The 15182-nt window shown below is 50.0% G+C and overlaps 1 protein-coding gene and 1 long non-coding RNA gene across 2 annotated transcripts; both read right to left on the reverse strand.

Moving 5' to 3' along the window:
- Positions 1 to 711: 711 nt before the first annotated feature.
- LOC142070664 (uncharacterized) lies at positions 712 to 14384 on the reverse strand. The gene is made up of 2 exons (XR_012666612.1): positions 13518 to 14384; positions 712 to 3198 (listed from the first exon to the last, which is right to left on the reverse strand). It is a non-coding gene; the product is annotated as an uncharacterized LOC142070664 (long non-coding RNA).
- LOC125630541 (uncharacterized) lies at positions 10652 to 12581 on the reverse strand. Its single transcript, XM_048836658.2, has 2 exons — positions 11560 to 12581; positions 10652 to 11172 (listed from the first exon to the last, which is right to left on the reverse strand). Exons 1-2 carry the CDS (start codon positions 12137 to 12139, stop codon positions 10652 to 10654), a joined length of 1101 nt encoding a protein of 366 aa, XP_048692615.2. The 5' UTR covers positions 12140 to 12581.
- Positions 14385 to 15182: the final 798 nt, after the last annotated feature.

Raw genomic sequence — 15182 nt, forward strand, 5'->3', positions numbered from 1 at the left:
CACCCTGATGTGGACAAGAAGGCGGGATACGTAACTTAATGGAATGAGCGCAGCTAAAATGTGAGATTGTCCATCTTATGAAATGCCTTTTGCGTTCCCTGAGTTGATCTTTGTTCCAATAACAAGAAAATGCATTGTACTGGGTTGAAATCAGTCTAGTGTATGTCAGCGGAGGGGGGCAGTTGGAAGGTTCTACATTTATTTACTCCCTGACTTCCAAAAGCCAAATAGTCTTTTCTTTTCCTTGAGATCCCTTCTGTTCTTGCCGTGATGATATTTTAGGAAACCTCAGTTAGGGCGATACAATAGCATCTTGCTTTGCTACAGCAGCATTCAAACAACCATCCCCGAGTGCTTTAAACTTAGCACTAAAGCTATCGAATGATTCATTTTGAAAACGCTGAAGAGCACAGTGCCCCTTCTAAGGCCGGATTTGGGAGATGTGACAGACAATTGCTCCTTACGTCAAATGACAATGATTCGCCCCAGCAAAAGTGCAAAGGGCTTTAGGCCTTGCAGCACCTCATCCTTAGACACTCTGTGAGCTAGTGGAATTCTCTGGCCCATCGCCGGTGCCCTGGCTCCTGGTACCATGCATCAGGAGAGATAGATGCCTAAGGAAGGTGTTGCCGGCACCCAGTGCCGAGAGGCTGAACAACAGCTTGAGTTGGTTCGTTACCCGGTGTGCTGCACCCAATAATCACAACGGGGTGGAGAAGCAGAAAAGTTTATTTAAAGCTTCAAAAAGGTACAGGGAGATTTGAATCTCAAATCCTGTACAACAGAGCAGGAAGTTACACAGGCTTTTATACATCCTTTTTCCCAGCATACTTATCCAATAGCAAGCTGCTCCAAGTATCCATATAGCCAGCCAATCCAGTTCCCAGCTAGTTCCCTGATTCTCTGTATCATTTGTTAAACTATACATAAAGCTGCTTTATTCAGCATTGTTCTTCCATATCTCCCCTGTTTGGCCTTGCTTAGTTTCAGGCAGTCTGACTCTGCAACATACTGTTGCAGATTCTCAGCATAACTGCTGTGTGTGCCTCCAGGCGGGGGGGCCAAGGACACTTGGGCCTAGCACGCAGAGCTGCTGCGAGTGCCTCCAGGCAGGGGGGGGGGGGCAAGGACACCGGGGCCTAGTGCGAGGGGGCTTCATCCACACTCGTGGTCTTCCATCTCCTCGAGTTACCTAGTGGCCATGCCCCAGTGTTCCCAACAACTCCCCCCTTTGAGAACACTCAACAACCTTGGCTCTGAGTTTTCTCACTTGGGCTACTTATTTCTTTACAATATAACTTTGCATAAGCACTTTGTGATAGCCCTGAAGAGAATGACTTATTAACTTTTGCAAAAGGGCCCTGACACATGATACCGCACAGCATAATACCAGTAATACAAGCAATACAGGAAAGAGAAATTTCAATAGCAGGCTAAATAAACCACCAAGCCAAGACGACAAACCCCAGCCTGAAAACAAGGTTTGCAACCAATCGTTCTCTGGGGCAGTATAGGCAACCTGTGCTCCGGCTCGGGCATGGGCCTCAGCCTGTACCACCTTTTCATAGATCTCATAACTGCTATAATTTACATATACACAACATCGGGGCCCGATGAGGGCACAAACTCCTCCTTGGGATGCCAAGAGATAGTCCAAAGCCAGCCTGTTTTGGAGGGAAAACGTCCTGAGCTGCTGTACCTCTTTATTTAATGTTTTTACTGCTGACCCTAAATCACCAACCGAGTCCTCTGACTCTAAGGCCACTTTCTCAAGTACCATCTGCAGCCTTACAGTATAGCGGCCTATGCATGCCAGGGCTGGCCCGGTAAACAGTGGCGCTATTCCCAGTACAGAGCACCCTACCAGCTTCTCGGTTGTGAGGGGATTCTTCATATTGCCCTCCAATGCCTTAGTCAGTCGCCGCAGGGTCTTTTCTCGTGACTCAACAGAGGTGTCTCGGGCATTTCTAATCTTTCCTTTGGGCAGTGTGGCAGTTATGGAAAGATGAGGAACTCCATGAGCTATATAATAGCTACCTGTCCAGTTGGCTGGCAGCACCTTGTAAGCCTTTCGGCCACATACAAAATAGTGACCCTGTAGGGCCCAGTAAGGACTGTTTCTTAAGGGGATTCCTGGGATATTTAAGGCTGCTTTTCCAAACAGTTCATATGCCCCTAGGGGGGCATCCCATCCTTCTGATTGGGTACAAGTGGGGGCATTTCTAATTGTGCCGTTCAAATTACACTCGCCATAGGGACCACTACAAACCCACCATTGGCTTGCTACATTGGAGATATTAACTGGACAGCAAGTTACATTTCCAAACCCCTTTTTTTGTGGTAAGATTATTTGTAAGTGTTTCCCTAAAAGGGGAGGAACCATTACACCCACACTGTTGGCCTCCCCTGTTGGTCTTTATCCAATACCCATCAGCCCACTGTGTAATAACACAGGAGCTCTTTCCCACAGGATGCCCATAGGGATCAGATTGGTTTCGGGTAAAACATAACACTCCCTCAGTGAGTACTGCAACTGAATACTCCTGGTCCTGATAGGTGGCTTGCTGTAAAGAGGTCTTGTTCCAGAACGGAGAGTTCGTTCTTTCCTGCTCTTTGGTGGTGGCTAATTCTGCTAGGGTCAAGGGCAGCATGTCAAGGGGCATTCCCGTTTTGGGGGATAGTGGAGTTGGAGCACATACCCAGCAATCAGTCTGGTTTGTTAAAGTAGCAACATGGTGCGCAAGCAAAACAAAGGAGTTATGCTCCCGATATGCACAGTTTGGAAATACCAATACAAAGAATAACAAAATGTTACCCAATTAATTATTACCAGAGTCTTCCCAACCCAAGGTCTCCAATACCTGGGTGGGCCCATTTTAGCATTAAGGTGCCCGCTATTTGTGTCTTTTAAACAGTAGCTTTAGCCCGAGATCGTCACTAGATGAGGAGTCAGCAGGTTGGACGGTCCACTGTTCTGCTGACGAGGGGGCAGGTACTGCCTTCAGACGAGAGTGATGGATCCAGTTCTTGTGTCCCTCGATCTTTGCCGCTGTATGGGAGACCAGCAGGACGGTATAGGGTCCTTTCCACTTTTCCTGGAGAGGCTCGTCTTTCCAGATGCGAACAAGCACAGAGTCACCGGGCTGTAAGGAGTGAACGGGAGAGTCCAAGGGGAGAGGCTGGGAATCCTTGGTATACCTGTGAAGAGACAAGAGAACAGCAGACAGGGAACACATATACTGTGACAAAAAAACACTACCCAACTCCCATTCCCCTGACAGAACCGGGGTGCCATTCATAGGCCATGCCCTTCCAAACATAATTTCAAAGGGACTGAGCCCTAATCTACCCTTTGGGAGAACGCGGATACGGAGTAGGACGAGGGGCAAAGCATCAGGCCATCGCAGTGAGGCTTCTTGGCACACTTTTGAGAGATGCCGTTTAAGGGTCTGATTGGTACACTCCACTACACCACTGGCTTGCGGTCTCCAGGGCGTATGGAGTTTCCAGGGGATCTGTAAGGCATGTGAGATGCTTTGAATGATTTTTGACGTGAAGTGTGTCCCATTGTCAGATTCCATCCACAGGGGGAGTCCAAAGCGAGGAATGAGCTCCTTAACAAACTTGAGGGCCACTGTCCTGGCAGTGCAGTTACGGCATGGGAAGGCTTCTGGCCATCCGCTGAACCGATCCACTATGACAAGGAGATATTTGAACCCTTGGGTCCGGGGAAACTCAGTAAAGTCTATTTGCCACACTTGTCCGGGGCCCGGAGTGGGTTCTAGGGCAGCTGGTGGCACAGGATGTCCCGGTCGGGGGTTATTTTTTTGGCAGACTAAGCAGTCCGCTTGTACCTGGGCAGCCAGGGGTCGGAGTCCGGAAGTGATAAAGTATTTTCCCATTAGCTGGATAAGTGTTTCCCTGCCAGCATGAGTGGTTTGATGTAGTTTCTGAAGCACTGGCCGGATTGGGCCCTTTGGTAAGAGGACCTTCCCTTCTGGGGAATGGAGCCATCCCTCCTTTTCCCGGAGACCGAGTTTGTCAGTTAGCTGTCTCTCCACCCCAGAGTACTGAGGGGTTGGAAGCTCCCCTCCTGATGGGCTAAGGGCATGCATATGGGCGTTCTCAGCCTGAGGGGATGGCAGGGTGGCAGCATGCTTAGCCTCTCTATCTGCCCGGGCGTTACCTCTGGCCACATCTTGATCCTCCCTTTGATGGGCTTTACAGTGTACCACCGCCACTTCCGAGGGGAGTTGTACGGCTTCTAGGAGCCGGAGGATTTGGGGCCCGTACTTGACTGGGGAGCCTTGGGCTGTCAGCATTCCCCTTTGCTTCCATAGGCCAGCATGAGCATGCAGCACACCAAAAGCATACTTTGAATCAGTAAAAATGTTGACCCGCTTTCCTTTTGACAGTTCAAGTGCACGGGTCAGGGCTATTAGTTCGGCAAGCTGGGCAGAGGTCCCAGCAGGCAAACCTTCAGCTTCCACAGTGTCATGGAGGGTCACAACAGCATAACCCGCCCTCCTTTGCCCATCTATTACAGTACTGCTACCATCAGTGTACCACTCATAATCTGCATTTGGGAGAGGTACATCCTTTAAATCCGGACGGCTGGAGTACTGGACATCTGTGATCTCTAAACAGTCATGTTTCTGTTCCTCTGTTTCTGGCAAGAGGGTGGCTGGGTTAAGGGAGGGACAAGGCTGTAGGGTGACTTCAGAGTTCTCTAACAGCTTAGCCTGGTACCGAGCAATCCGAGCCTGGGTGAGCCAAAGCCCTCCCTTTGCATCCAATAAGGCTCGGACCATATGGGGAGTATAGATTTGCATAACCCCTCCCAATGTTAGCTTCTCGGCTTCCTCAAGCAATAGGGCAGTAGCTGCGACCGCCCGTAAACATGCGGGCCAACCCTTTGCAACCTGATCCAATTGCTTAGAAAAATAAGCCACAGGACGCTTCCATGCTCCTAACAGCTGTGTAAGCACTCCTAGGGCCATCCCCCTTCATTCATGTACATACAACTGAAACGGCTTAGAGAGATCTGGCAGGCCCAGAGCCGGGGCTTCCATCAATTTTCTTTTCAGGATTTTAAATGCCCTGTCAGCCTCTGGGGTCCAATAGAAGGGGTCATGATCTGCTCCTTTTACACAGTCGTACAGGGGTTTAGCCCACAGTCCAAACTCTGGGATCCATATCCTGCAAAAGCCTGCCATACCCAGAAATGCCCTGAGCCGCTTACGGTTACTTGGGGTAGGAACTTGACAGATAGCTTCCTTTCTTTTGCTTGAAAGCTGACGCTCCCCTTGCCGTATGTGAAACCCGAGGTACCGTACCTCTGGGAGGGCAATTTGAGCCTTACTCCGTGCTACACGATATCCCCGGAGTCCAATAAAATTCAGGAGGCTCATGGTGGCTTTAAGGCAGGGTTTTTGGCCCACAGTGGCAATTAACAAATCATCTACATACTGCAGAAGGAGAGCCTCCTCATTATCCCACTCCTGTAGGTCCCTGGCCAGAGCCTGGCCAAAAAGGGTGGGAGAGTTTTTAAATCCCTGGGCCAACACTGTCCAGCAAAGTTGCTTTTTAACCCTTTTTCGGTCCTCCCACTCGAAGGAGAAGATCTCCTGTGATGGGGTGGCAACTGGGATGGTAAAGAAAGCATCTTTCAGATCAAGGACTGAAAAATGGGTATACTGTCCCCCTATAGAAGCCAATAAGGTGTACGGGTTAGGGACAAGAGGGTGCAGAGTCTTAACCCGTTCATTGACTGCCCTTAGGTCCTGTACCAGCCGATACGTGCCATCAGGCTTCTGTACGGGTAGAATGGGAGTGTTCCAGGCTGACTGACATTCCCGGAGAATACCATACATTAGGAATCGATCTATAGTTTCCTGTAAACCTTCTCTGGCTTCCCTCTTGATTGGATACTGTTTTACTTGCACTGGGCCTTTCCCTGGTATGAGCTGAATAGTAATAGGGGTCTGGTGGGTGGCCTTTCCTGGAATCCCTGATGCCCACATGAGGGGGTACACCTGGTCTTCCCACGGACTCCATTCTGGGGCTTGCATGGCTGAGGGCTCAACTGCAAGGGTCATGATCCAGGCATTCTCAGGGGGTAAGGTAAGGGTTATTTCGTCCTCAGTAAAATGCAGGGTGGCACCGAGGTGACAAAGTAGATCCCGTCCCAGCAGAGGTGTTGGACACTCAGGGAGGTATACCAGCTTGTGGGATATAGTCCTGTCTCCCAAAGCACATTCCGCTGGGGCATACACTGGGCACTTGGTGTCCCTGCCTGTGGCTCCCACCACAGTAAGGGAATCTGCTACTGGCAACTGAAGAGGCTGATTTACGGCAGTTCGGGCCGCTCCAGAGTCCACTAACAAATCTATTTCTGAGCTTCCCACCCGCATCTTTACTCGGGGTTCCGGGGGTAGGGTGGTCCGTCTCCCCTGACACCCCTATTCCTGCTCCACCATCGCCATCATAGGGGCACCTCCCTTTTCTTTCCTCTTTGGGCACTCATTTTTCCAGTGTCCCTCCTGTTGACACAGGGCACACTGGTTGCGACCCAGTCGTCTCTCCTGCAGGCCCGGACGGTCGCGTCCACGGCCCCTTCCTCCCCGGCCACTTCTCCTAGTGCCGGCCTGTACCGCTGTTACCATCAATCTCACTTGCTTTCTCTCCTTCTCTGTCTCTCTCAGACTATAAGCTCGGTTTGCAGTCTCTAAAATTTGTGCCATGGTCATACCCATTAAATCCTCCTTTTTTTGTAACTTTCTCTTAATATCAGGGGCTGCTCTGCTCGTAAAAATTCCCTTAATAATTGACTCAGTTGCCTGATCATCGGGGTCTGCATTAGTGTTCTGTCGAATGGTGTCCCGAATACGCTGTAGAAAGGCCCCTGGGCTTTCTTTTAAATCCTGCATTACTTCATATGGCTTTGCCCAATTATTATGTCGGACAGCCGAGTGACGGAGTCCATGTAAAAGCAACTCCTTATAGGAGGTAAGGCGGGTCATATCCCCATGATCATTCGGAACCCACCTGGGGTCTGCTCGGGGGACTTGTGCATCCGGGTCAGGGACATTAATACGATCCCGGTCGTACCGTCTCTGCACCTCCTCCCTTGCCTTGGACACAACCTGTTATCTTTCAACCTCAGACAATAGGGTTCGCAGGAGGACGTTACAATCATCCCAGTCCAGCTTGTGACTACTGAGGCACCCCTCAAAGACTGATATAAACCTGCTTGGGTTGGTGGAAAACTCTCCTGCCTGTGCTTTGAAAGCAGCCAAATCCACAGGATTAAAGGGCACATGAGTATAAACCTGCATAGTTGTGGCAGGACGCCTCTCCGATCCAGACCGGGCGACTTTAGTTTCGGTGATTAAGGGGTATAGGCCAACCATTGGGGACTTACAAGGTGTGGGTGTAGGGGCTGAAGGGGACACCGGCTCTGCCATTACAGTGGGGGTGGGGGTCTGGGGACTAACATTAGCTGCTACCGAACCAGTTGGAGTCAGATTACAGCGCTGTAAAATATCTGGTCGAGTACATAAAGTCAGAAACAAATGCGCATAGTGTCATAAATATAAAGGGAAGGGTAAACCCCTTTGAAATCCCTCCTGGCCAGGGGAAAGCTCCTCTCACCTGTAAAGGGTTAAGAAGCTAAAGGTAACCTCGCTGGCACCTGACCAAAATGACCAATGAGGAGACAAGATACTTTCAAAAGCTGGGAGGAGGGAGAGAAACAAAGGGTCTGTGTCTGTCTGTATGCTGCTTCTTGCCAGGGACAGAACAGGAATGGAGTCTTAGGGTATGTCTACACTACGGAATAAGGTCGAATTTATAGAAGTCGGTTTTTTAGAAATCGGTTTTATAAATTCGAGTGTGTGTGTCCCCACAGAAAATGCTCTAAGTGCATTAAGTGCATTAACTCGGCGGAGCGCTTCCACAGTACCGAGGCAAGCGTCGACTTCCGGAGCATTGCACTGTGGGTAGCTATCCCACAGTTCCCGCAGTCTCCGCTGCCCATTGGAATTCTGGGTTGAGATCCCAATGCCTGATGGGGCTAAAACATTGTCGCGGGTGGTTCTGGGTACGTGTCGTCAGGCCCCCGTTCCCTCCCTCCCTCCGTGAAAGCAAGGGCAGACAATCATTTCGCGCCTTTTTTCCTGAGTTACCTGTGCAGACGCCATACCACAGCAAGCATGGAGCCCGCTCAGGTAACCGTCACCCTATGTCTCCTGGGTGCTGGCAGACGCGGTACGGCTTTGCTGCACAGTAGCAGCAACCCCTTGCCTTCTGGCAGCAGACGGTGCAATACGACTGGTAGTCGTCCTCATCGTGTCCAAGGTGCTCCTGGCCACGTCGGCTGGGAGCGCCTGGGCAGACATGGGCGCAGGGACTAAATTTGGAGTGACTTGACCAGGTCATTCTCTTTAGTCCTGCAGTCAGTCCTATTGAACCGTCTTATGGTGAGTGGGCAGGCGATACGGACTGCTAGCAGTCGTACTGTACCATCTTCTGCCAGGCAGGCAAGAGATGAGGATTGCTAGCAGTCGTATTGCACCATCTTCTGCCAGGCAGGCAAGAGATGGGGATGGCTAGCAGTCGTACTGTACCATCTTCTGCCGAGCAGCCATGAGATGTGGATGGCATGCAGTCCTTCTGCACCGTCTGCTGCCAGCCAAAGATGTAAAAGATAGATGGAGTGGGTCAAAACAAGAAATAGACCAGATTTGTTTTGTACTCATTTGCCTCCTCCCCTGTCTAGGGGACTCATTCCTCTAGGTCACACTGCAGTCACTCACAGAGAAGGTGCAGCGAGGTAAATCTAGCCATGTATCAATCAGAGGCCAGGCTAACCTCCTTGTTCCAATAACAACGATAACTTAGGTGCACCATTTCTTATTGGAACCCTCCATGCAGTCCTGCCTGAAATACTCCTTGATGTACAGGCACCCCCTTTGTTGATTTTAGCTCCCTGAAGCCAACCCTGTAAGCCGTGTCGTCAGTCGCCCCTCCCTCCATCAGAGCAACGGCAGACAATCGTTCCGCGCCTTTTTTCTGTGCAGACGCCATACCACGGCAAGCATGGAGCCCGCTCAGCTCACTTTGGCAATTAGGAGCACATTAACCACCACACGCATTATTCAGCAGTATATGCAGCACCAGAACATGGCAACGCGATACCGGGCGAGGAGGCGACGTCAGCGCGGTCCCGTGAGTGATCAGGACATGGACACAGATTTCTCTGAAAGCATGGGCCCTGACAATGCATGCATCATGGTGCTAATGGGGCAGGTTCATGCTGTGGAACGCCGATTCTGGGCTCGGGAAACAAGCACAGACTGGTGGGACCGCATAGTGTTGCAGGTCTGGGACGATTCCCAGTGGCTACGAAACTTTCGCATGCGTAAGGGCACTTTCATGGAACTTTGTGACTTGCTTTCCCCTGCCCTGAAGCGCATGAATACCAAGATGAGAGCAGCCCTCACAGTTGAGAAGCGAGTGGCGATAGCCCTGTGGAAGCTTGCAACGCCAGACAGCTACCGGTCAGTTGGGAATCAATTTGGAGTGGGCAAATCTACTGTGGGGGCTGCTGTGGTGCAAGTAGCCCACGCAATCAAAGATCTGCTGATATCAAGGGTAGTGACCCTGGGAAATGTGCAGGTCATAGTGGATGGCTTTGCTGCAATGGGATTCCCTAACTGTGGTGGGGCTATAGACGGAACCCATATCCCTATCTTGGCACCGGAGCACCAAGCCGCCGAGTACATAAACCGCAAGGGGTACTTTTCGATAGTGCTGCAAGCTCTGGTGGATCACAAGGGACGTTTCACCAACATCAACGTGGGATGGCCGGGAAAGGTGCATGATGCTCGCATCTTCAGGAACTCTGGTCTGTTTCAAAAGCTGCAGGAAGGGACTTTATTCCCAGACCAGAAAATAACTGTTGGGGATGTTGAAATGCCTATATGTATCCTTGGGGACCCAGCCTACCCCTTAATGCCATGGCTCATGAAGCCGTACACAGGCAGCCTGGACAGTAGTCAGGAGCTGTTCAACTACAGGCTGAGCAAGTGCAGAATGGTGGTAGAATGTGCATTTGGACGTTTAAAGGCGCGCTGGCGCAGTTTATTGACTCGCTTAGACCTCAGCGAAACCAATATTCCCACTGTTATTACTGCTTGCTGTGTGCTCCACAATATCTGTGAGAGTAAGGGGGAGACGTTTATGGCGGGGTGGGAGGTTGAGGCAAATTGCCTGGCTGCTGGTTACGCGCAGCCAGACACCAGGGCGGTTAGAAGAGCACAGGAGGGCGCGGTACGCATCAGAGAAGCTTTGAAAAACAGTTTCATGACTGGCCAGGCTACGGTGTGAAAGTTCTGTTTGTTTCTCCTTGATTAACCCCCCCGCCCCTTGGTTCACTCTACTTCCCTGTAAGCTAACCACCCTCCCCTCCTCCCTTTAATCATTGCTTGCAGAGCCAATAAAGTCATTGTTGCTTCACATTCATGCATTCGTTATTCATTCATCACACAAATAGGGGGATGACTACCAAGGTATCCCAGGAGGGGTGGTGGAGGAGGGAAGGAAAATGCCACACAGCACTTTAAGCACAGCACTTTAAAAGTTTACAACTTTAAAATTTATTGAATGACAGCCTTCTTTTTTTTGGGCAATCCTCTGTGGTGGAGTGGCTGGTTGGCCGGAGGCCCCCCCACCGCGTTCTTGGGCGTCTGGGTGTGGAGGCTATGGAACTTGGGGAGGAGGGCGGTTGGTTACAGAGGGGCTGCAGTGGCAGTCTGTGCTCCAGCTGCCTTTGCTGCAGCTCAACCATACACTGGAGCATACTGGTTTGGTCCTGCAGCAGCCTCAGCATTGAATCCTGCCTCCTCTCATCACGCTGCCGCCACCTTTGAGCTTCAGCCCTGTCTTCAGCCCGCCACTTACTCTCTTCAGCCCTCCACCTCTCCTCCCGGTCATTTTGTGCTTTCCTGCACTCTGACATTATTTGCCTCCACGCATTCGTCTGTGCTCTGTCAGTGTGGGAGGACAGCATGAGCTCGGAGAACATTTCATCGCGAGTGCGTTTTTTTTTCTTTCTAAGCTTCACTAGCCTCTGGGAAGGAGAAGATCCTGTGATCATTGAAACACATGCAGCTGGTGGAGAAAAAAAAAGGGACAGCGGTATTTAAAAAGACACATTTTATAAAACAGTCGCTACACTCTTTCAGGGTAAACCTTGCTGTTAACATTACATACATAGCACATGTGCTTTCGTTACAAGGTCGCATTTTGCCTCCTCCCACCGCGTGAACGGATTTTGGTTGAATGCCAGCAAACATACACTGCAATGCTTTGTTCTACAGTGATTCCCCAGTACGTGTTGCTGGCCTGGAGTGGTAAAGTGTCCTACCATGAAGGACGAAATAAGGCTGCCCTCCCCAGAAACCTTTTGCAAAGGCAGAACCGCAAATGCCAGGGCAAAGTAATCCTTTCACATGCTTGCTTTTAAACCATGTATAGCATTTTAAAAGGTACACTCACCAGAGGTCCCTTCTCCACCTGCTGAGTCCAGGAGGCAGCCTTGGGTGGGTTCGGGGGGTACTGGCTCCAGGTCTAGGGTGAGAAACAGTTCCTGGCTGTCGGGAAAACCGGTTTCTCCGCTTGCTTGCTGTGAGCTATCTACAACCTCCTCATCATCATCTTCTTCGTCCCCAAAACCTACTTCCGTATTGCCTCCATCTCCATTGAAGGAGTCAAACAACACGGCTGGAGTAGTGGTGGCTGAACCCCCTAAAATGGCATGCAGCTCATCATAGAAGCGGCATGTTTGGGGCTCTGACCCAGAGCGGCTGTTCGCCTCTCTGGTTTTCTGGTAGGCTTGCCTCAGCTCCTTCAGTTTCACGCGGCACTGCTTCGGGTCCCTGTTATGGCCTCTGTCCTTCATGCCCTGGGAGATTTTCAGAAAGGTTTTGGCATTTCGAAAACTGGAACGGAGTTCTGATAGCACGGATTCCTCTCCCCAAACAGCGATCAGATCCCGTACCTCCCGTTCGGTCCATGCTGGAGCTCTTTTGCGATTCTGGGACTCCATCATGGTCACCTGTGCTGATGAGCTCTGCATGGTCACCTGCAGCTTGCCACGCTGGCCAAACAGGAAATGAGATTCAAAAGTTCGCGGTTCTTTTCCTGTCTACCTGGCCAGTGCATCTGAGTTGAGAGCGCTGTCCAGAGCGGTCAGAATGGAGCACTCTGGGATAGCTCCCGGAGGCCAATACCATCAAATTGTGTCCACAGTACCCCAAATTCGAGCCGGCAACGTCGATTTAAGCGCTAATCCACTTGTCAGGGGTGGAGTAAGGAAATCGATTTTAAGAGCCCTTTAAGTCGAAATAAAGGGCTTCATTGTGTGGATGGGTGCAGGTTTAAATCGATTTAACGCTGCTAAATTCGACCTAAAGTCCTAGTGTAGACCAGGGCTTAGAACTTTTAGTAAGTAATCTAGCTAGGTATGTGTTAGATTATGATTTCTTTAAATGGCTGAGAAAAGAATTGTGCTGAATAGAATAACTATTTCTGTCTGTGTATCTTTTTTGTAACTTAAGGTTTTGCCTAGAGGGGTTCTCTATGTTTTGGAATCTAATTACCCTGTAAGATATCTACCATCCTGATTTTACAGGGGGGATTTCTTTATTTCTATTTACTTCTATTTTTATTAAAAGTCTTCTTGTAAAAAACTGAATGCTTTTTCATTGTTCTCAGATCCAAGGGTTTGTGTCTGTGGTCACCTATGCAAATTGGTGAGGCTTTTTATCCAACATTTCCCAGGAAAGGGGGGGTGCAAGTGTTGGGAGGATTGTTCATTGTTCTTAAGATCCAAGGGTCTGGGTCTGTAGTCACCTAGGCAAATTGGTGAGGCTTTTTACCAAACCTTGTCCAGGAAGTGGGGTGCAGGGTTTTGGGAAGTATTTTGGGGGGAAAGACGCGTCCAAACAGCTCTTCCCCAGTAACCAGTATTAGTTTGGTGGTGGTAGCGGCCATTCCAAGGATAACGGGTGTAATATTTTGTACCTTGGGGAAGTTTTGACCTAAGCTGGTAAAGATAAGCTTAGGAGGTTTTTCATGCAGGTCCCCACATCTGTACCCTAGAGTTCAGAGTGGGGGAAGAACCTTGACAGCATACATATGTTCATTCCATTTCCTTGTTCTCTGACAGAACAGGAGTAACTGAAGGATCGTGTTGTAATTAATTGACCCTCCTGGTGGCCACCACTCCTGGTCCTCTAGTTGGTATTGAGGCCAGTCAACTGTACAGAATCGTTTTAATTGGCTCTTAGTCATCGGATCCGCACCAAATACCTTCCAGTTTGCTAGAATGCACTCTAGGGGTGTACACCGTGCCCTAACCTCTGAGCTCTGTCCCTGTCCCATACCTACAGGGTAACTCTGGGCGTCCCCAGGTTCCAACAGAGCATATAATCCGGATTTTAAAAGGTTCCTACCTTATCCAAGGGACCGGTTCTTCACCGTGGCCTGCAGCTGCTCCTCCCCCACGTCTAAGGGACCGGTTCTTCACCGCCGTCCACAACAGCTTCTCCACTATATGAGTGCGTTGCACCGTTGTGCCCTCCGGGGTCGATCAAATCGCGTCTCCTCCGAGGCCCCCGATGAACTCACCGGTGCGCGCTGGGCATCGGTTCTCGCCGCAATCCTCGACCTCCAGGAGGGGTCCAGGCAAGGCTAAATTGCAGCCTCGAGCCCACCCAGGGACGCCAAAAGCTGTTGCCGGCACCCAGTGCCGAGAGGCTGAACAACAGCTTGAGTTGGTTCGTTACCCGGTGTGCTGCACCCAATAATCACAACGGGGTGGAGAAGCAGAAAAGTTTATTTGAAGCTTCAAAAAGGTACAGGGAGATTTGAATCTCAAATCCTGTACAACAGAGCAGGAAGTTACACAGGCTTTTATACATCCTTTTTCCCAGCATACTTATCCAATAGCAAGCTGCTCCAAGTATCCATATAGCCAGCCAATCCAGTTCCCAGCTAGTTCCCTGATTCTCTGTATCATTTGTTAAACTATACATAAAGCTGCTTTATTCAGCATTGTTCTTCCATATCTCCCCTGTTTGGCCTTGCTTAGTTTCAGGCAGTTTGACTCTGCAACATACTGTTGCAGATTCTCAGCATAACTGCTGTGTGTGCCTCCAGGCGGGGGGGCCAAGGACACTTGGGCCTAGCACGCAGAGCTGCTGCGAGTGCCTCCAGGCGGGGGGGGGGGCAAGGACACCGGGGCCTAGTGCGAGGGGGCTTCATCCACACTCGTGGTCTTCCATCCCCTCGAGTTACCTAGTGGCCATGCCCCAGTGTTCCCAACAAAGGTGTTCTCAGAAGCCAGTAAACTGAGTGAAGAACTGCCTAAGCTACCCAGGAGTGAAATGCAGAGGAAAGGGGCAGGGCTAAAACCCCACCCCTTAGATATATTTAGGCACCCAACTCCCATTAATCTGGGGCTCCAAACGTCTGGTGGATGGGCCAGACGGATGCATCCCCTAGTGTCCAGTCCCAGCTTCTGGCAGTCAGAGGCTTAGGGACACCCAGAGCATGGGGCTGCATCCCTGACCATTTTGGCTAATAGCCACTGATGGACCTACCCTCCACAAATTTATCTAATTCCTTTTTGAACCCAGTTATGCATTTGGTCTTTTCAACATCCTTTGGTAACTAGTGCCACAGGTTGACGGGGCATAGTGTGAAGAAGTCCTTCCTTTTGTTTGTTTTAAACCTGATGCCATTAATTTCAACAGGTGACCCCTGGTTCTTTTGTTATGTGAAGGGGTAAGTCATTCTTCCGTATTCACTTTCTTCACACCTGTCATGATTTTATAGACCTCTGTCATATTCCCCCCTAGGCGTTTCTTTTCTAAGATAAGCAATCTTTTTAATCTCTCCTTTTATGGAAGCTGTTTTGCTAATCATTTATGTTGCCCTTCTCTGTGTCTTTTACAATTCTAATGTATCTTTTCTGGGATGGGGCAACCAGAACTGCACACAGTACTCAAGGTGTGGGTGTACCATGGATTTATATAGTGGCATTATGATATTTATTGTCTTATTATCTGTCCCTTTCCTAATGATTCCTCAGATGCTGTTTGCTTTTTTGACAGCTG

The sequence above is a fragment of the Caretta caretta genome, chromosome 1, assembly GCF_965140235.1.
Source record: "Caretta caretta isolate rCarCar2 chromosome 1, rCarCar1.hap1, whole genome shotgun sequence".
In the NCBI taxonomy this organism is placed as follows: Eukaryota; Metazoa; Chordata; order Testudines; family Cheloniidae; genus Caretta; species Caretta caretta.